The sequence below is a fragment of the Pediculus humanus genome, genomic scaffold (genome assembly GCF_000006295.1).
Source record: "Pediculus humanus corporis 1103172107860 genomic scaffold, whole genome shotgun sequence".
NCBI classification, from domain to species: domain Eukaryota; kingdom Metazoa; phylum Arthropoda; class Insecta; order Psocodea; family Pediculidae; genus Pediculus; species Pediculus humanus.
In genome coordinates this window covers 33,475-53,303 of record NW_002987440.1, presented here as the reverse complement: position 1 = coordinate 53,303, position 19,829 = coordinate 33,475, and the positions used below count along the sequence as shown (strand labels likewise).

Genomic DNA, 19,829 nt, shown 5'->3' with positions numbered 1-19,829 from the left:
GTTTTGTTTTTGGAGGGGGGCATAAAAAAAAAAATAAAGAAAGATAAAATGTTTCTTTTGGGAAAATTTTTTTTTTTTTTGTAATATTCTACATCTCTGGAGAGATTTTTTAAGCCCGTAATAGAAAATGATTTAAAAAAGAAAAATATATTTTAAAAGTTTTAAACCGATTAAATAACTTTTTAAACTTGTGTATGAATTTGTAGAGAATAAAAAAAAAAACGAAGGAGTTTTTGATTGAAGGAGTGTTGTTTGGTTTCAAATTTTTAATTTAAATAAATTTTTTTTTTATGCAATTATTTATAAAAAATTAAAGATGAAAAGGAAATATTATTTATAACAAAATCGTAAAAAAACTTGAAAACTTTATTGCCCGAAATAAAAAAAAATTGTTGAAAGTGACGATTAATATATGATCATATGTAAAATAGATGGATGACCAACCACAAAAAATTTATTTGTACGATTAGGTCAACAACCCAACACCCTAAGATTTTCTTAATGTGAAAAGGTCAAAGGACAAAGTTGAAATAACGTCGTAACCTAGCAACGAATACGAAAAAAATCGTCTCGCAGCCTGCGCTGCAAAAAAAAAAAAAATTCTTCATAATTTAACTCCAAAACTTGTTTTTTTTCCTCTTCCTTTCCCTCCCCCCTCCCCTCCTAATTAATTACATTTGAAAGGTTTTTAATTAAATGTCAAAAAAAATTTTATAATCATTTTTTTTTTTTTAAATTTTCAGTTAGCGAATTTGCCGAATCATTAGCTCAAATTTACGAGCAACACGCTGAAGAAATGCAAGTACTCGTATCTAATTTTCGTAAAAAAAATACGGAATTTCGTAAGGAAAAACCTTCTTGTCCGAGTTCGTTGTTTCACAGTTGGGAAGTTTTCTTACAAGAAGTTGAAATGGATTCTAAAAATCATTCGGAAATTGCCAGCATCCTTGCCAGACAGGTACATACCATAAAAAAAAAAAAAAATCCAAATGTACACACACACATTCTCGATCATTCTTTTATCGTTTGGTATAAACCTTTTTCTTCTTTTTTTTCCCACTTGTAATAAAAGGTTATAAATAGGGATTTTGAAAATCGGACATTTCATTTCCTCTTACATTCTTTTCATAACAATTTTTATTAAAAAGAAAAAAGAAAAAGTTATTTTTTCGAGATATATGTACCGATTCATATTTTTTCTAGAAAATTTTTTTTATTTATTTATTGTAAGGATACGATATGTTAGATAATATTACATATATTTATTTTCTATTTGAAAAAGAAAGAAAAAACATTCGCGTTTACATATGTACTCATAAATTTGTTTTTTTTTTTCAATCAATCAATCAATCATGAATAAATAAATAATAAATAAATAATAAATATTTTGTTTTTCGATATTTAAATTATTTCCAAATAAAATAGGATAAAATGAATAATAATAATAATAGGGAAATTTTTGAAGAAAGCAAAGAAAATTTTAAAACGGAAATAGATTTCGGCTTTATATTTAAATATAGTTTTTTTCCCCCTCCTCCATCCACTTTTGAAAATTCTTTTTATTAAATTTTAATCGTTTTTGTTTTTTATAAAACAGATATCGAGGCCGTTATTAGAAAAATCATTTTTTAGAAAAATTCAATCTCGAAAAGTATTTTCGCACAGGGACACGTATGAAAATTATGTTAAACAAGCAGAAGATAAATTAGGTAAAACAAGAATCGAATATAAGACGGCTTATTTAGCTTATATGAATAATCCATCGACTCAAACTTTGTCAAATTATGTTGCCTCACACAACGAATACGTAAGCCAACTACATTTTACCAACGGTATGCTCAACCAATATCATTCCGAAACTCTACCTTCAATATTACAGGTAACAAAAAAAGAATTAATTAATTCGTGATGAATGACTGAATGAATGAATGAATGAATGAATGACGTGAATCTCATTCATCTTCTTCTTAAATTTGACAGTTATTATTATATTATTTAATTTATCATTATTTTGTTACGTAAAAAAAAATTTAATTTTATCCACGTTTATTTATTTATTTATTTTTTTTTGTTATTATTAATAATTAAAGTTTTCCCATTTTCCATTTTCCTTTCTAATTAAATAAATTGAAATAAAAATCGATTGAATTTAACAAAAAAAAAAAAAAAAAGAGAGAGAGAGAAAAATTTATTTTCTTGTTTTTGGTTGACGTAAGAGTTTACCTTTAAAAAAAAAAAAAATTGAGTTGACATTTCCAGATGCTTCTGCTGTTGCTGCTGCCTGGAAGGTTTCTCAAATTTTCTTTTGTTTTTTTTTTTTTTTATTATATCAATTTTCACATGATTGAATTAGCTTTTTTGTTTTAAGTCTTCCAAATAAATGTAGCTTATGTAATTTTTATAAAAATTATATTTAATTAATAAAAGTTTTTATTTGTTTTTTCTATGTAGGAAGTCGAAAATATTTACAACGATTTATGTGCAAAAGTATCTGATTCTATTTTACAAGTTGCCGAAACAATATCATCAAGGGTGAGTTTTCCCTTCCCCCCCCAAGTAAATCGGTTTTTTGTATTTTTTTTTTCCTTATAGGGTAGGGGGAGACGCGGGAAAAAATTTTAATTGGAAAAAGAGAAAAAATTTGTTCCAATTATAATTTTTCAGACATTAAAAAACTTTAACTAATTAAACTTTTCTCTTAAAAAAAAAAAGAAAACTTATTTAAAAAAATTATTATTATTATTTTTATAAAATTAATTAATTGTATCCATATTAAAAATTTTTTTTCAGGCACAGGAACAAGCTAAAAGGTACGACGGTTTAACATCACAATGTAAATTAGTACAAGGTTCATCGGATTTAATGCATTTGGTTCGATCAACTACGACACCATCAAATCATCCTCCCGTTCGACGCCATTTTGCTCCACCTCAGCCTCCTCCTCCTCCATCTCAAACAGATGGTGGTCAAATGCAAGAATCTAGTTCATCAACTGTAAGTTGAAACTTTCAAATAAATTATTTGAGTTTTTTTTTTTTTTTTACTTAAGTTAAAAAAAAAAAAAAAAGTTTGACGGTTAAAAGAAGAAGAAGAAAAAAAAAAATTTTCAAAAAGGTGTAATATTTTTTTTTCATTTGAAATACAATTTTTAAAAGAAAAAGAAAATTTTTTTTTCTCACAAAAATATTTATAAAAGATGTCAATTTATTTTTTTTGAGACAAGAAAAAAAAAAGGAGCGTGGGAGGGGGGGGGGTAAAAGAAAAATTATCAAAGCTTTTTTTTTTTTTTTTTTTGAAATAACAAAAGTGACAAAAATTTGAGTTTTTAACCTTTCATTTCCGCCCTCCCCCCTACCGCCCATGATTTTTTCCTCTTTTATTTTTTGTCGTTAAAATAAAAAAAAAAAAAATTTTCATTTTTCTTTTTCTGGGTTTTTCCCATCGACGTGCCAATTTCTCCCCCCCCCCCTCATCAACAACAGAAAGTAAAATAAATGAATTTTTCCTATTGTTAAATCCCATATTGATTAAATTCTCATTTGGTCTTTTGGTTTATTATTAATGTTTTGTTTTTTGACGTGACGCGTGAAAATTATTTGAACTTTTGAAATGAAGGAAAATTTTTGTTATGAGTTTTCCAGCAGGAAAGTAAAAGATTCGTTTTTAATCGTATATGTTTCAGGCACGGGGAAGATTGTGTGAGTCGTAAATGAAAAAAAAATAGATTTTTTTATTTGTTAAATATTTTAACTTTGGCGTGTGTTTGAATCGAATATTGAATTATTAATAAAAAAAAAAAAATGGCTACCTCGTTTGTAACAACCGGTGTTATTATTATTAACTGAAAACTTTACCTTTCGTGATTAATAATATATAGAAAAAAAAAAAGAGGAAAAATCCCATAAAGCAACGAAAAATAATAATGTTTTTTTCTTTCTTTTTTTCGTTCTAGAATCTTCCTCCATCTTTGAAAAATGAAATAATTTTAGATAGGTTGACGACTTCGCAGGTACGAGAAAAACACGATTCGGCTAAAAAAGAACATTTGGATTTGGAATCCCAAGCAAAACAATTATCGGATGCTTTGCTTACATTAACCAGAGTTCAACAGAGGTAAATTTATAAAAAAAAAAAATTATTATTTTTTATTAAATCAAAGAGAAAAAAGTGTGTAAAATTTTATTTTTCTATTATCAGGAGCATTGATAGCAACCTTTTTAACAAGGTCAACGAACTACAGGAAGATATAAGCGTCAAACAACAAGAGTTAAACATGGTACTCATTCGGTTGGCTGGAGTTAAAGCTCAGGTAATGTAAATGTTAAATTTCTCATTATAATTAAGAAAACGAGAAAGAGAGAGAGAGAGAAAGAGAGAGAGAGAGGGAGAAAGAGGGAGAAAGATAGGAAAGGAAATTAAAATTACGAGTAAACGACAAGAAAAAAAAATATCGTTCCCTTTTCCTCCCCCCCTTCCTCCAGAATTATATTTTTTAATTTTTTTCTTATCTCCCTCCCCCTCCTACCCTTCACCCCCTTTTTTCGTATTACCGGAATTGATTCGAGTTGGAATTACATACCAATTATTAAAAAATAATTAACTTCATTTTAATTAGATCCCTCAAGAGGGATTTATGTAATTAAATGATTAAAAAAAAAAAAAAATGGAGAAATTCTACGTGGGCAGTGATAATAATAATGAGATGAATGATGACGACACATTTTTAGTGGCTCTAGAATAAATAAAAAAAAAATTTATTTATTTATTTCGAATTCGATATATTTTTAATTTTATCGTAAAAAAAATATTTCGTCGTTGTTTGTATTTATCATCATCATCATCGGTTTTTGCGGTGTTTGTTAGATATTTTGTTTGTTATTTAATCCGTCAGGTTTTGAATAAATTTTATGTGAAAAATTCAAAAATTTAAATTGCTAAAAATTGTAAGTCATCTGCAGTTACACATTTTGTCACTTGGAAAACCAAAAAACACATTTTGAATTTATTTAAAAAAATATTTTTCTATTCCCTTTCTACACTCCAATTTTGAAATTTCCCCCCTCTCCTTTCCGCCCACCCCCCTTTTTTCATCATTCAACTTTATAAATTTCAATTTCAAATCGTGGCTTTTATGAATTTATTAGAAATTTTTTTTTTTTTTGTGACACGTACGTATTGAGAGACACGTTTTGTTGATTACAACTCAATAATTTTATTAATTGTTTTTATTTATAATTTATTTTTTTTTAGTTTTAAAAAAAAAAAAAATTTCGAAAAAGGTTTTCAAGTTGTTTTAATAACATCATTAATGTTAGAAAAAAAGAAAAAAAAAAGAAAATTTTTTCTCTTTTTAAGTTTAATTTGATTTCCAGTACAAATTGTTATTGATTTACTCTCTTCCCCCTCCTTCCCTCCCCACCCCCCCCGAAGGAAAAAAAACTATAATGAAGTCTTAATAATGATTTCAAATTTTCAAAACCAATCAATATTAGTTTTTTACTTTGTTTGTTTGGTTTTTTTTTGTTGGTTTTTTTAATAATAATTTATTCATTTTATTATTTATAATGTCTTATGACAATTTATGAAAATCAACATAAAAGCCCCCCAAAAAAAAAAAAATCATAAATAAATTATAATTTTTCCACCCATCCCCTCCTTCCCTTATAAATAATAAATTTTAATTAATTAAAATTTTTTTTTTTTTCAATAATGATTTAATCAATAATAATCAAAATCGATAATTCAATAATTAATTTTCTTTTTTTTTTTTTTACATTCAAAAAAAAATATATATAATATATATAAATAAAATCAAAAGGAAATTTTCTATCGAAAAAGAAAATTTTAATATTATTAAAAATTATTTAAAGGATTATAATAGTTGTTTACGTGGGATAAATATATCGGGGAAAAAAAAAAAGATTTTCAATAAAAAGAAAATTTTTTTTCTCTTACAATTTTTTCATAACAATATTAAAATATTTTATTTAATAAATTTTTTTTATGTAATCTCAATCGGTACGTATTTCTATTTAAAACTTTTCCTTTTGTGTGGCGAAACATAAAAGTAATGGAAAATCAAAATTTAATTAATAATTCATTGTAAAGAATAGGTGGGAAAAAAAGGTGTTTTTATTGATTTTCGAATTGAATATTAAAAACATCCCCTCTCCTCCCTCACCCTCCCCCACCGTTCAATTATTATAATTATAATAATTATCATTATTATCATTACTGTTGTCTTTGTTATTATTTTTTTTTTTTTTTTAATTCACACAACAAATTTCAAAACGGAAAATTTTACGTCCGAAAAAAAGTAATGCATATATATATAAAAATATAAATGTAAAAAGATTTATGAAGGCAATGTTATTTAAATAGTCGAAAAGATTTTCTTATAAAAAAAAACTCCGGATTCATCGTTTTTGTAACTTCGGTCATGTGCGGGAAAGGTTTAGTCGGTGAATAAAAATCATTTTCCATCCTTTTTCCTACGGATAAAAAAATTTTTTCTTTGTTTCCTTTTTTATTATTATTAATATTCATTGTTTGTGCGAGTGTGTGTGTGTATAAATTTTTATTTATAATAATTAATTAATTATAAATAAATAAATAATAAAAGTGATCGTGATTATTTTAAAAAAAAAAAGGCAAATTAATGGGATGGATGAAACTTCACCTTCACCTGGTAATTTTATAATATACATATAATTATCATCATCATCGTGACATTTTTTTTTTTTTAAATAAAAGATTCACGTTTTATTTACCGTTAATTAATAATAATAATAATAATTGTGTTACAGAAAGAGCTTTTCAGCAACAAAATTGAAACTCCCGAAACGGGTCGTGAGCGTAAAATGTCATCTAGTTCAACTGGAAGCATGAAATCTAAATGGATGAAAGCTTTTAAAAGCTTAAAAACCCCTCCAGCAAATGGAAATTCATCAAAAGATGCTGATAAGTAAGTTATTAACAAAAAAAAAATTATTTATTTATTTATTTTAAATGAAAATCGAATCGTGGTCATATTCAAAAAAAATTTTTTAGTAAATTATCAATATTCAATGGAATTGATTAACAAACTTGATTTCTTACAAATTGATAAGAGATAACGGATAAATTTTAAATAGAATGACGTGTTAAATTTATTTATTTATAATTATTAATTATTAAAAGGAGAGAGGGAGGGAAATTTGAAAATCGATTCCATTGAAAAATTATTAAAAATTAATTTTTTTAAAAATTGGAATTAATCGTTTGTTAAAAATGATAATAATAGCATGTTTAATAACGTTTCCTTTTGAAATTAAACTTATGATTTAAAAAAAAACCGGAAATGGGAAAAACTACAACAACAACATAAAAAAACAGTTCAATCAATTGTAATTTCTTTTTTTTTTTTTTTTTTTTTTTATTTTGTTTTATTTTTTTTTTAAACAATTGCAATGACAGAAAGAATCAAATGTATCATGCAGTGTCAACCATTCTTGCAATGAGGTAAATCAACATAATCATTTTATTATTATTATTATTTATATGAATTTTTTTAGTAATAATATGTGTTGTCGTGTGTGTTTCATTTTTTTTTTTTTTTTTTTTTTTTTTTTGATTGTTTATTTAATACAAATGCTTAAAATTTTAAATGATTATTATCGATGTTGTTATAATAATAATAGTTTATTGATTTATAACACTTTTTAACACTTTTTCATTAAAAAAAAAAAAAAAAGAACGTTACACTTTTTATTAATACGCGACGAACGCGAAAACACGCAAAAACCGCAAATAATAGCTTTTTGCACACTTGAATTAATTAAATTTTTTTTTTTGTTAATAATTTTTTCACTTCGTCGATGAGGAAAAAAAAAAAAAAAAAGAAAAGCTAAGGAAAATTTTTGTTATTTTCTTTTTTTATCTTTAACAGTTTTTGAATCTTTTGAAAAAGGTAAGAAAAAATGTATAAATTTTCCATCCATGTTGGATTTTCCTTTTATTATTTAATTTGAAATTTTTATTAACACCGGGGAAAAACGTTTGTTATTATTATTATTATTTATAAATGGAAATAAATTAATTTTTTTTTACTACTTTGAAAGAGAGAGAGAGAGGGGGGGGTTTTAATGTGTATATATATAGTCAGGCAAACTTATTATTATTATTATTATTATTTTTGTTATTAAAATTCATAAAAGAAGGAAAAAAGAAAAATTATTATTATTGTGAGTTTTATTTTTATTTAATGACAGTAATAAAAGTGTTTTTCCTATTTTCCAAGTTCCAGCTTTTCTTTTTTCTATGAGAAAATTTTTTTTTTTTATTTTCCCCCAATTTTAAGATAATAATAAAACTAGGGAGTAATTTTTTAAGGAGTTCTTATGTTTTTCCACTTCTCGTGTATCCCATAATTATTTACTTTATACACATGCAACCCCTCCCCCCTTTTTTTTTACTCGTATTTATTTATTTATTAAATTTTTTATGTAATGATTAAGAATTAAAACTCGAGTTGTGGGGGAGGTTTTTTTTTTTAACGGATGCGAAAAACAAAAGAAAAAATATTATTATTATTATTATTATTATTATTATTATTATTATTATTATTATTAATATTATTTTAAATGTCAATTTATCGATTTAACAAGAAGAAACAAGAGAGAGAGAGAGAGAGAGAGAAAAAAAAAAAGTTTTTTTTATTCAGTTGAATATTGTTGCTCTTGACGTTTTTCTCTTATTTTTTCCTTTTTTTCCACCCCACCCATCCCCCACCTGTTTTACCTTTCCCCTCTTTCCCTCTTCCCCTCCAGTCAAGTTTTCAAAATGAAAAATGATTTCGAAAAGGGGTGGGAGGGGGAAGCAAAAAAAAAAAATTTAATTAAATACGTAAACCTAAGAATTAAAATGTAATATCATTTAATTTTTTTATCGTATTAAAATCCTAATAATAATAATAATAATTTTTTAATCGGACTGCGGAGGAGCTAGTGGATGGTAGAGGGTGGGGGTGGGAGTAGGAGGAGAAAGACGAGAGGGATAAATGAAAAATTTAATTTTTTAAATAAATAATTGGAGAAATTTTAATGACGAATTATTTTTTTTTTTATTTTTAATATCGTTGGGTGCGTAAGTGCGTGTGCAGTTGTGCGCGTGCGCGTGTGTATTTATTTACATTTAAGCTGAATAATTTAATGATGATGTTTTCATCATTATATTCTTTGTCAAAAAAAATTTTACATTGTATTCTTTAAATTAATTTTCATTTTTTTTTTTTTTTTTTTTGTATTGCATTCAAAAGTTTTGGAATTGAAGTGGAAAAAAAAAAGAAAAATTTTTTTTTCGGGAGAAAATTCTCGAATTTCATATTCTGGAATGAAAGTCGTTGGAAAATGAAAACCCTGAATTTTAATTAAATATTTTTTTTTGTGTGAAAACGAAACCCAAGAGAGACGCAGCAGACCACCATTTTAAAAGAAAATTTTCTTATACGGAAACGAATAATATAATAAAATTTCAAATATCATAAACGATTTATAAATTTATCGTTAATTATTCGATGAGAATAATAATAATAACTAAATCATAAAATTATTTAAAATTTAAACTAAAAGTTTAAACCGTCGAGAATCGATTATACCAACGTTAAAAAAAAAAAAAAAATTTTTTTTGTAAAACCTGAACAATTGCATCACAATTGTCTGTTGCTATTCGTGTTGTCATTATTTTTAGTTTTTTATTTTATTTTATTTTATTTTATTGGATAAAAATTTAATATCAAGCTTAATGCCACGCTTTTTCTATATAAAATTGCAATATTAATAATAATAATAATAATAAAAACAATTGGATAATTTTTTTTTTTTAAATTTAGATTTGATTCGATCGGATATTGAAAATATAAGAAATAAATAATGTACGGATTCAATATTAAAAAAAAAAAAAAAGGAAAATTGTTTAAAATAAATCAAATTTTTCCATTTTTCGATTTTGTTCCATCGAATTTATTATTTTCAATTCGATCGTTATTTATTTCAATGCATCATTTTTTTTTCTAGAAAAAACGGTAAAGATGGCGGCGTTGTTACATTTTCATCAGATCCATCAGCTCACGCTTTTCAAGATTATACGTACAAGAAAATAACTCCTTGTGATGTTTGTTCTCAGGTATTAAGAGGTAAATTTTGTTTTAATCCTTGATGACGTCATTAAAATAAAACATTTTTTAACCGAATTTAACCGAAACGTGTTTTTTTTTTTTAAAAAAAGGACACACGAGGCAGGGTCTTAAATGTAGAGTTTGCAAATTGAATGTACATTTTGATTGTCAAAATAAAGCACCGAAATGTCAGCAAAAATCAAGATTGTTGAGACGACAAAAATCAACATCGGAAATTGATACAAAATTACAAGAATCGCAACAACAACAACAACAACAACACGAAGAAGAAAGTAAGTTTTTATCATTTTATTATTATTTTATCATCGAAAGGAAAAGAATTATTAATATTATCATTTTAAAAGAAAATATATATTATTATTATTATTATTATTATTATTATTAAGAGTCAACCTTTAATTATATAACAAAAGATGATTGAAATAGGTAGAAGATGTAATAATAATAATAATAATTGCAAGGTACGCTTCATGAAAAAAAGAAAATGAAGAAAACCCTTATAAAAAAATTTATTTATTAATGAGAGAGACGCTTTAATTAACGTTTCATAACATTAAATATTTTCTTTTTCATTTTTTTTTTTTTTTTTTTGAATGCATTTATACTAATTTAAGCGGGGAGGGGGAGGGGAGGGAAAAAACGAAAAAGGAAAAATGATACCTGATTTTATTTTGGTTTGGTTGTGACGTTTTTTGCTTTTTTTGCTTGTTTTGATTTTTTTTCTTTTTTTTTTGCTTGAGCAGTTTATGATTGATTGATTGATTGATAATTTTAAATTTTGGCCTTATTTTTATTTATTACGAGGCCTCCCCTTGATTTTGTACAACGTAATAATAATAATTAAAATTCGTGTAGTAAATTTGAGTACGCTTAAAACGTAATTGGAATTTTTTTTTTCGGGGGGGAGGGGGTTTGGGGAGTAGGTAAAGATTTGGGAAAAGGGGGGTATTGTTATAAGTGCAAAAAAATGAATGGGGAGAAAAGAAAATTGTTTTTACATAATAATTTTTTTTGTTAATAAAGTCTTGAGTGACGTCACTTTTCAAAACAAGTTTGTCGTGATAGTTTGTTGTTTAAATTAAGGAGGAGGGGGGGGGAAACGGGTTGAATTTGTTAAGACATGTTAGAAGTCATGATGATGATAAGAAAGTTTTTAACGAACGGGGTTTTTTTTTTTTTTTCTTTTCAAATTTTCCAGCTTCACTCGGTTGGAAATTAATTCGCCAGAGAAAAGAACAAAATTTTTTCAAGGGAGGTTTTCACCTGTTACCGTCAACAAAAGCTGTAGGAAGAAAATCGCAACCGAACCCAGGTACAACCTGTTTGTTTGTTTGCTTTTCTTCCATTCAGTCAAACAAAATATCAATCACATTTCCAAACAAAAAAAAAAAAAGCACTTTCACTTGTCTCGAGCAGTTTTAAACGAGAAAAAGCTTTTAGCAAACAAAATTTTTTATAGACTATAAAATTAAATTATTTAAATAGAAAATATATCCATCCATTCATTTGTTGTTGTTGCAATGAACAGCTGATTTAGTAAGAGCAGCCACGTTTTAACACGATAATAATGCTTTTACATTAGTATACATAATATAGATGATATAGATTTTAATTTACTTTTAGATATTATTAAAAAAAATAATTATGATTTACATCAATTAATTAAAAAAATATTTATGTACATACATTATTATTACTACTACTATTCTTCCTACAGCTTTATGTAAGTAATTTTATGTATCGAATGATGTCAAAAAAAAATAGTTGACATTGATTGTTGACGGTGGCATAGAAAAAAAAAGCTTTCGTATAAATTTGATGTATATATATATAAATTTATGTTGATGAAGAATTTGTTGCCACAACAGCATTTAAATTTGCTTAAAGTGAGTAAACAGTAGAGTAAATGAATTTCCCTTTCCACTTCCCCACAATAATATTATTATTATTACTGCTTTTATTTATATTGGTTTGTTATTAGAAAATACATAATATATAGAAGGTTATGATGGTATAGTTGTGCGTTTTAATTGCGTGGCTTACTTACGGTCAGCAGTAAAGCTTGATTTTTTTTTTTTTTAATTGCCACATCCCTTAGCTATTTTATTTATTTATTTATTTAAATTGCTTATAACAAATCTAACTAATGTATTCGTTCATTTTTTTTCCTTTTTTCCCCCAAATAATACTTTCCCTTTCACAAAATCCACCGTCCAAATCATTTCCCATTTTTTTGCCTGGCGATTTGCACGTTTTTTTTTTTTTTTTTCTCGCATGATAATCGCTTAATATGCCTCTGTTAGATTGCGAAATGAGCAGCAGCAAAGTTTATAGGGTCATAAAACAAGTTTCGGATATAAGTTGTAGTACGAAAAATTCAAACGCTCAAAAAAATATTTTTTCTAACGAATTTCAATCGAGTTCCGGTCGGGGTATATCGACGAAAAAGACAAAATCCGAATATAAAATTGAGAAAACTTGTAGCTTTGACAAGGGGATACTACTTGAAAAAAAATCCGAATATAGTTTTACAAAACAGCAAAAAAATTATTCGAGATCCGAATATCAAACAACTCCCGATTTTCATCCCAATCTCGATTTTTACCAACACTCCCCACCTAAAACATATAAAAACCGTTTATCTGATCCCGGTGTCATCCAATTAAATAACGCTGCATGTTTGGGACCCTCAGCTGCAATTGGGATTGCGACTTCTGGGTCTTCGTGTATTGATTCCGGGTCGCAGCCGAGGCGTCACCAAGGCCCGCTGTTGCTTAAAGGAAATGCATCACATTCCATCGGTCCTGTACCTTTCGCAACAAGTTCAGGTACGTCATTAATAGTTATATTTATTTTATTATTATTATTATTACTATCATCGTCAAATGTTATCGATTATATGTTTTTTATGTGTAAACAAAAGAAAAAAAAATCAATCACGTAATTCTTGGATCATTTTCAATTATTATTATTTTCGTAAGAGAGTGCAAGATTTTTTTTTTTTTTTTTACTCTATGACTCTTTCCCGGGAAATTTATTTATTTAATCATCATCATCCTATGAAAATATAAAAATATATATTATTCGGGTAATTGTGTAGTGTTAAATTTTGCTTAAAGTAATTAAATGTGTCATTTTAGTTGGCTAAAAAATCACTCGGAGCTAAATGTAGTAAATGTAAAGTACACCGCTATTTTATTTTGATGACGTCATCATTACTAAAAATGACGTCAACAACTAAAACTAATACTAATGTAATTATTTTTAAAATAATCTCACAAAAAAAATAAATAAATAAATAAAAATTACTCACGTTGATTAATGTATATTATTAATAATATTTTTTTTTTGGCATGCTTCTCTCTCTCTCTCTCTCTTTTTTTTCTGGGATACTAATTAAATAATTATAAAAATTTAATTATTTTTAGACGATATGGATACGGCACTGCGTCGTAGATTGTTTACTGGTTTCAAGAGCTTTTCCGTTTTCGGTGGAAAATCCCGCGGAGAATCTTCCACCAGATCTATTTCTTTACCCGACAGTAGGATAATTTTTCTCAAATTGTTTCTTTTTCATTATTATCATCATCATCATCATCATCATCATATTATTATTATTATTACTCACGTTAAATTTTAAATTAACATTATTATTATTATTTTTTTTATTATTTTTAAAACGTACAATTTATACGTGTGCGTTTGTTTTTCCGAAAAATTCATTGCCGGAATAAAAGTTACCCCTCCTCCCCCCCTTTTTTTTTAACGTCCTACGTCACATCAATCATCCCACGGGATTTTTTTTCCTTATTTTTCGCTTGTGCAAACATTATAATAAATGCTGCGGAAATTTATGAATTTTTTTTTTAATGTTTTGTGTGGTGTGAGCAGCAGCGTGTCGATTATAATTGCTTTTGCTTTCAGATATTTTAACATTTTTTATTATTAATGTTTTTTTTTGTTTTCTTCCGGTTCCGGTTTTATTACAGGACTCTGACGTAACGAATAAATTATAAGATGGCGGTTACAAAACGATTATTACTTTTATTTTTGTTTTTTTTTTTTTTTTTTTTTTTTACAAAATGGGAGTTGGTTTTCTTTTAATTTTTTATTTATTTATTTATGCGCTTCGTAGGATTATTTATTTATTTATTAAATTTTTTTTCCAGATGCAGAAAGAACTCGACCTTTTGGACAACCTTTATTTTTGGGGGCGGCATCAGGTTCTTCGTCATGTTCCCTTCAAGAAAATGGGGGCGTTTTATTGAAAACTAGTTTACCTCCGACCCCTCAACCTCATCCTCGTAATAAAAATAAAGCGAATAAAAAACGATAGCTTTATTATTATTATTATTTAATTTTTTAATTAATAAATCCCATTTTTAAGACAATTTAATTATTTATTATTATTATTATTATTATTTTTTAGAATAAAAAAAAAATTCGTAGGATTAAAAAAAAAAGAAAAAAAAAGGAAAAACGTAAATCGGGGGGAGGGAATATGGGAATAAAGAGGAGGGGCGGATCGGAATGGGAGAGAAAAAATGTGGATGGAGGGGAGGAGGGGGAAAAAGAAGAAATTTTAGTCATTTGTTCCATTGTAACGAATATGACGAGTCGATGATGATAAAAATTTTATTATTATTATTATTTATTTATTTAATTGATTTTTTTAATTAATGACTTATTATTTAAATTATTTATTTAAATTATTTATTTGACTTGATGATGATGATGATGATAAGTCAAATAATAATTAAACCTGTGATAAAATAATAATAATAATAATAATTTTTTTTTGTCTTTGTTTTATTTTTATTGTGAATTGTTGTTAAAATAAAAAAAACGTTTTTTTTTTTTTTTTTAAATTTTATTTTATTTTATTAAAAAAAATTTTTTTTAGCAAACGTTTAAAAAAAAAAAAAAACTGGAGAAAAAAAAATTAAAATTAAAATTTTAACTTTGAAATTTTAATACCCGGAATAAAAAAGAAAAAAATGTCCAAAAAAAAAGGAAAAAAAAATTTTCTTTTGTGTCTCGTTTTTAAATTATATATAATAAAACGTGAATAAATTAAAAAAAAAAAAAAATGGCGGAATCTCATTTTACATTTTGATTGTTAAATTCTAACGAATATTTTACTAACGAATTTTTTAAAACATATTTTTTTTATTAAAGTAAAATGAGATACCGGAAAATTTTATTTAAAAAAAATTTTTTTTTGTGAGTAGGAAAAATTTAAAAGAAAAAAAAAAAAAAAAAAATTATTTTCAGCTCCTCACAGTCCGAGAAAACAAAAATTGAATTTAAGAATGAAAAGTTTATCACTGGATTCTCCAGAGAGTACCGAACAAGCCCAAAAAAGGAGGGCACAAGTGTCATCATACAGCGCTGGACATTCCAGTCAAAGTAGTTCATCTAAAATTCAATGTATGTTAATTTTAATAATAATAATCATTTATTATTTTATTTTATTTTTTTTCTATATTTAAATTCAATAAGCGAAACTTGCAAATGCAAACAAACAAACAAACAAACAAACAAAGCAACAAAAAAAAATTTTCTTTTTTTTTAGCACACAAAGCAAAAGAATGAATTTTCTTTTTTTGTTTAAACACATTATTATTTAAAATATCTTTTTGAATGTTTGTACACTATCACTATCATTATTATTATTATTATTATTTATTTTGGAAAATTGGACAAAATTTTTCCGTTTGTTTTTTTTGTTTCTCTATTTTTTTTTTTGTTTTTGTAGCGACCATCACATTTTCGAGATTCCGAATTATGTCGAGAAGCAATACTTCATCAATTATAAAACACTGGTCGAGTATGATGACACTTTTAATTTTTTTTTTTTTTTTTCATAATAATAATAATAATTGTTTAGAAAGTGAATAAAAAAAAAAAAGATGCGTTTGTTTGCAATAATAATAATAATAAATAATGATTTACATTATTGGTTTCTTTCTCTCCAGTTAATATTTAATAAAAATAAAAAATAAACCAAAAACAAAAAATGTGAGTTTAAATTATTAATAATTAATTTATTAATTAATTTTTTTAATTTTTTTTTTTAACTAATAAGAAGCAGATGCATCTTTCATCCTTTTTTATTATCATTATTATTATTTTCTTTTATCGGTGGATGATGTTGTCTGTGCATCGATGTACCATCAAAGCATGAAATTTATTTTTTTTTTTTTTATTATGTAGAATCATCATCAATAATTATTTTTAATAACTTTTAATTATTTTTTTTTTAAATTTAAATGCTTATATCAGAGCTTATTATTATTATTATTATTATTATTTATGTAGTTTTATAATTGTTAAAAATTATAATTTAAATTTGTGTTGATTTTACAAAAAGTGCACAAACACACACACACACACACACACAAACACCATCAGCAGAAAAATTTATTCTGTTAAGTAATTTAAAAGTAATAATTAATATAATAATAATAATAGTTAGATTAGATTTTATAATATAAAAATTATATTAAAATTTTTATTAGTTATTAATTAATTTATTATTAATAATAAAAGTTTTTCAAAAAGTCAATAATTATCGATTATAGTTAAATAGAATAAATAAATATATATAAATAATAATAAAATTTTTTTGTTTACATGTGTGTTTACGATAATTGTTTAAATAGTTTTTAATAATAATAATAATAATATTAATTAATTTGATTATTAATTTTAAGAGAAAAAAAAAATTTGTTTTTTTTTTTTAGCTCCATCAAGTCCGGTTCATAATCGAAGACTTTTATCAGCTAGAAATATGAGAATGTCTTCTGTTGAATTACCAGATGATAATGAAAGAAGTTTGTCTTCTGCTAGCACATCACCGTGTCCATCACCGGTATTTATATTATATTTATATATTTTTTATATTATTGTGATTTGATGTAAAATTAAATTAAATTTTTTGTTTGTATTTAGAAACCTCACCGATTGTTACCGACGAATTTATACGTTGTTTTGTATAATTTTAAATCGAGACATCAAGACGAATTGGATTTAAAGTAAGTTTAATAATATTAATAATAATAATATCAATTTACATAAAAGAATATATATAAATAAATTGGTTTTTGTTTAGGGCCGGATATAAAGTAACTGTAATGGATAATAGTGATCCTGATTGGTGGAAAGGAAAATGTCTCGGTCGTGTTGGTTATTTTCCATCTAAATACGTAGAGAAACTCGAACGAGGTGAAGGACCTCTACAGGTCACCCCCAATCTTCAAATTCAAGAAGGCGAAACCGCAATCAGGCTGCTCAGAGATCAAGTTAGTTTTGTGTTTGGTAATACTCTAATTTCTTATTCCCTGTGGTTATATTACAATTCATTCGATATATTTTTTTCTTTGTTTTTAAGATTGTCGTACAAGTCGGTGAGGAAATTGATGGTAAGATAATGATTCGTGGTGTTGATAACAGGCAAGGTGCTTGTCCTTTAAAATTTTTACAAGAAGTGTGACAGAGACCACATAAAGGTAAAGAATAATTTTTTTTTTTTTTATTATTTTACAAAAAACCGACGGTAGGAATAACGGAAAAAAAATTATTATTATTATTATTGTATTTATATTTTAAAAACAGTGATCGAAGTCAACAACAAAATAAGTGATAACATAAATTTAAACAAACAAATATGGAAAAAATCACAATCGTTTATTTATTGTTCGCATAAAAAATTAAATCCTACGTCGAAAGTAATTCGCAGCACAACATTTCCTTCAGATGATATCAGCAACAATAGAAATAATAAGTTTTCCGTTTGGTTTAATAATAATAATAATAATAATAATAATAAACGAGAAAGGATATTACCGGAAAGACCGAATAGAGATTTTAATAAAAAAAATTCAAATGTAAAAAAAGATAGGGGAAATATTAAATCGAAATTAATAATAAACGGTAAAAGTAATAATAACGATAATAATACTAATAACAATTATTATTATTATTACTGCTACGATTCTTATCCGATAAATTCACCGGGAAAAATAAGCGAATATTCATCCGAAGATGGCGACATTATGTATTCACAAAATTATTTTTTCAATTCAAATTCATTTGACGACGTGAAAAAAAAAAATTTACACGACGATAATTTTTACACAAACGAAATATATTCGGATGAAAATATAATATGGTCACCAGATACGTCAAAAGAATCATTTACAATCGAACGAGAAAAATCAAAAACGTTCGAATCGTTATTATCGTCATTATCCGATAAAAATTCAATTACTTCCGGTTCAACGGATTTTTGGTTCGAAACGAATACACCGGAACACGATTGGAAAAATGAATATGAAAAATTAGGAGATCGAAAAGTCATAGATGAAGAAAACACGATGAGATTTTTTACAAAGACGCGAAAATTATTCGAAACGTCAACGGAAACATTTTTAAATAACAGTTTGACCAACTTAAAAAATAATAATTTACCATTTGCAGATTTGGATAATAATAAAAATTATTGTTGCGATAAATATAATTGTAATTTATTATTAAATAAAATAAATCCGAATGATGATAATTTGAATCGTTATTACGAATACGATGATAATGATGATGATGATGATGATGATGATGATGATAATTATAATTATAATTATTACGATAGAAAAATTGATAATTTAAATATAAAAAAATTATCGATACCCTCGTCGAAACGACCGTTGGGATTTTCAAATTCAAAAATAAATAATTGTAAACAAACAATACGAAGCAATAATAATAATAATAATAATTTTTTTTTTACAAATCATTTTTTCAACGATAACATTTATTTAAATTTATACAATAATAAAAGTATTTTTTATAATTTTTGGTTAACTAAATATTGTAAGAACACGAATAGAAAAAATCATAAAATAACATCATTGTCGAGACCGTTATGCTTTTCAAATGATATACCATACGGGATTTGAACCAAATTTCATTCGTAATAATAATAATAATAATAATCACATCAAAAAAAAAACACAAAATTTATTTTATCTAAAATAATAATAATAATAATAATAATAATAATAATAATAATAATAATAATAATAATAATAATAATAATAATAATAATAATAATAATAATAATAATAATTTTACTGCCAGATGATTGATTATTATAAAATTATGAAAATTTCTTAAAATAATTAGAAAATTATTATATATATATATATTACATAAAAATGCACTTATTTATTTATTTATTTATTATATATATTAATATATTTTGCACGAAATAAATATAGAAACTTATTAAAATTTATTATTAATAATAATAAATAATTTTACAATATTAAATGTTATTTTAATAATTTTTAGAATATTTTAAAAAAAAAAAGAAAAGAAATTTACCCTTTTAGATTTTAAATTTAATATTTTAAAAAACAAAAGGAAGAAAAATAAATTATTATTATTATTATTATCATCGTTTTATATTTTATTTAAAGTTTAAAAAGAAAAAATTTTATTTATTTATTGTTATTTATATTAATGGATGCGCTGGACGCAAAATTTTTTCTTTTTTTTTTTTTAATTAATTAATTAATTTATAAAATTATTTTTTTATAAATAAATAAAAAAAAAAAAGGGAAAAAATTTTTAAAAATTAACGAGTTGACACTCA

The 19,829-nt window shown here is 24.8% G+C and overlaps 2 protein-coding genes across 2 annotated transcripts; both read left to right on the top strand.

The window, feature by feature from the left end:
• Positions 1–796: 796 nt before the first annotated feature.
• Positions 797–14,510, top strand: Phum_PHUM381720 (stac, putative; the record flags this gene model as incomplete). The annotated part of the gene is made up of 12 exons (XM_002428420.1): positions 797–958; positions 1,598–1,879; positions 2,452–2,532; positions 2,791–2,994; positions 3,953–4,113; positions 4,198–4,309; positions 6,807–6,964; positions 10,053–10,171; positions 10,264–10,446; positions 11,373–11,486; positions 12,478–13,002; positions 14,344–14,510. 12 exons carry the CDS (start codon positions 797–799, stop codon positions 14,508–14,510), a joined length of 2,268 nt encoding a protein of 755 aa, XP_002428465.1.
• Positions 14,511–16,967: 2,457 nt separating this feature from the next.
• Phum_PHUM381710 (stac, putative) lies at positions 16,968–17,669 on the top strand (the record flags this gene model as incomplete). The annotated part of the gene is made up of 3 exons (XM_002428419.1): positions 16,968–17,035; positions 17,289–17,478; positions 17,568–17,669. 3 exons carry the CDS (start codon positions 16,968–16,970, stop codon positions 17,667–17,669), a joined length of 360 nt encoding a protein of 119 aa, XP_002428464.1.
• Positions 17,670–19,829: the final 2,160 nt, after the last annotated feature.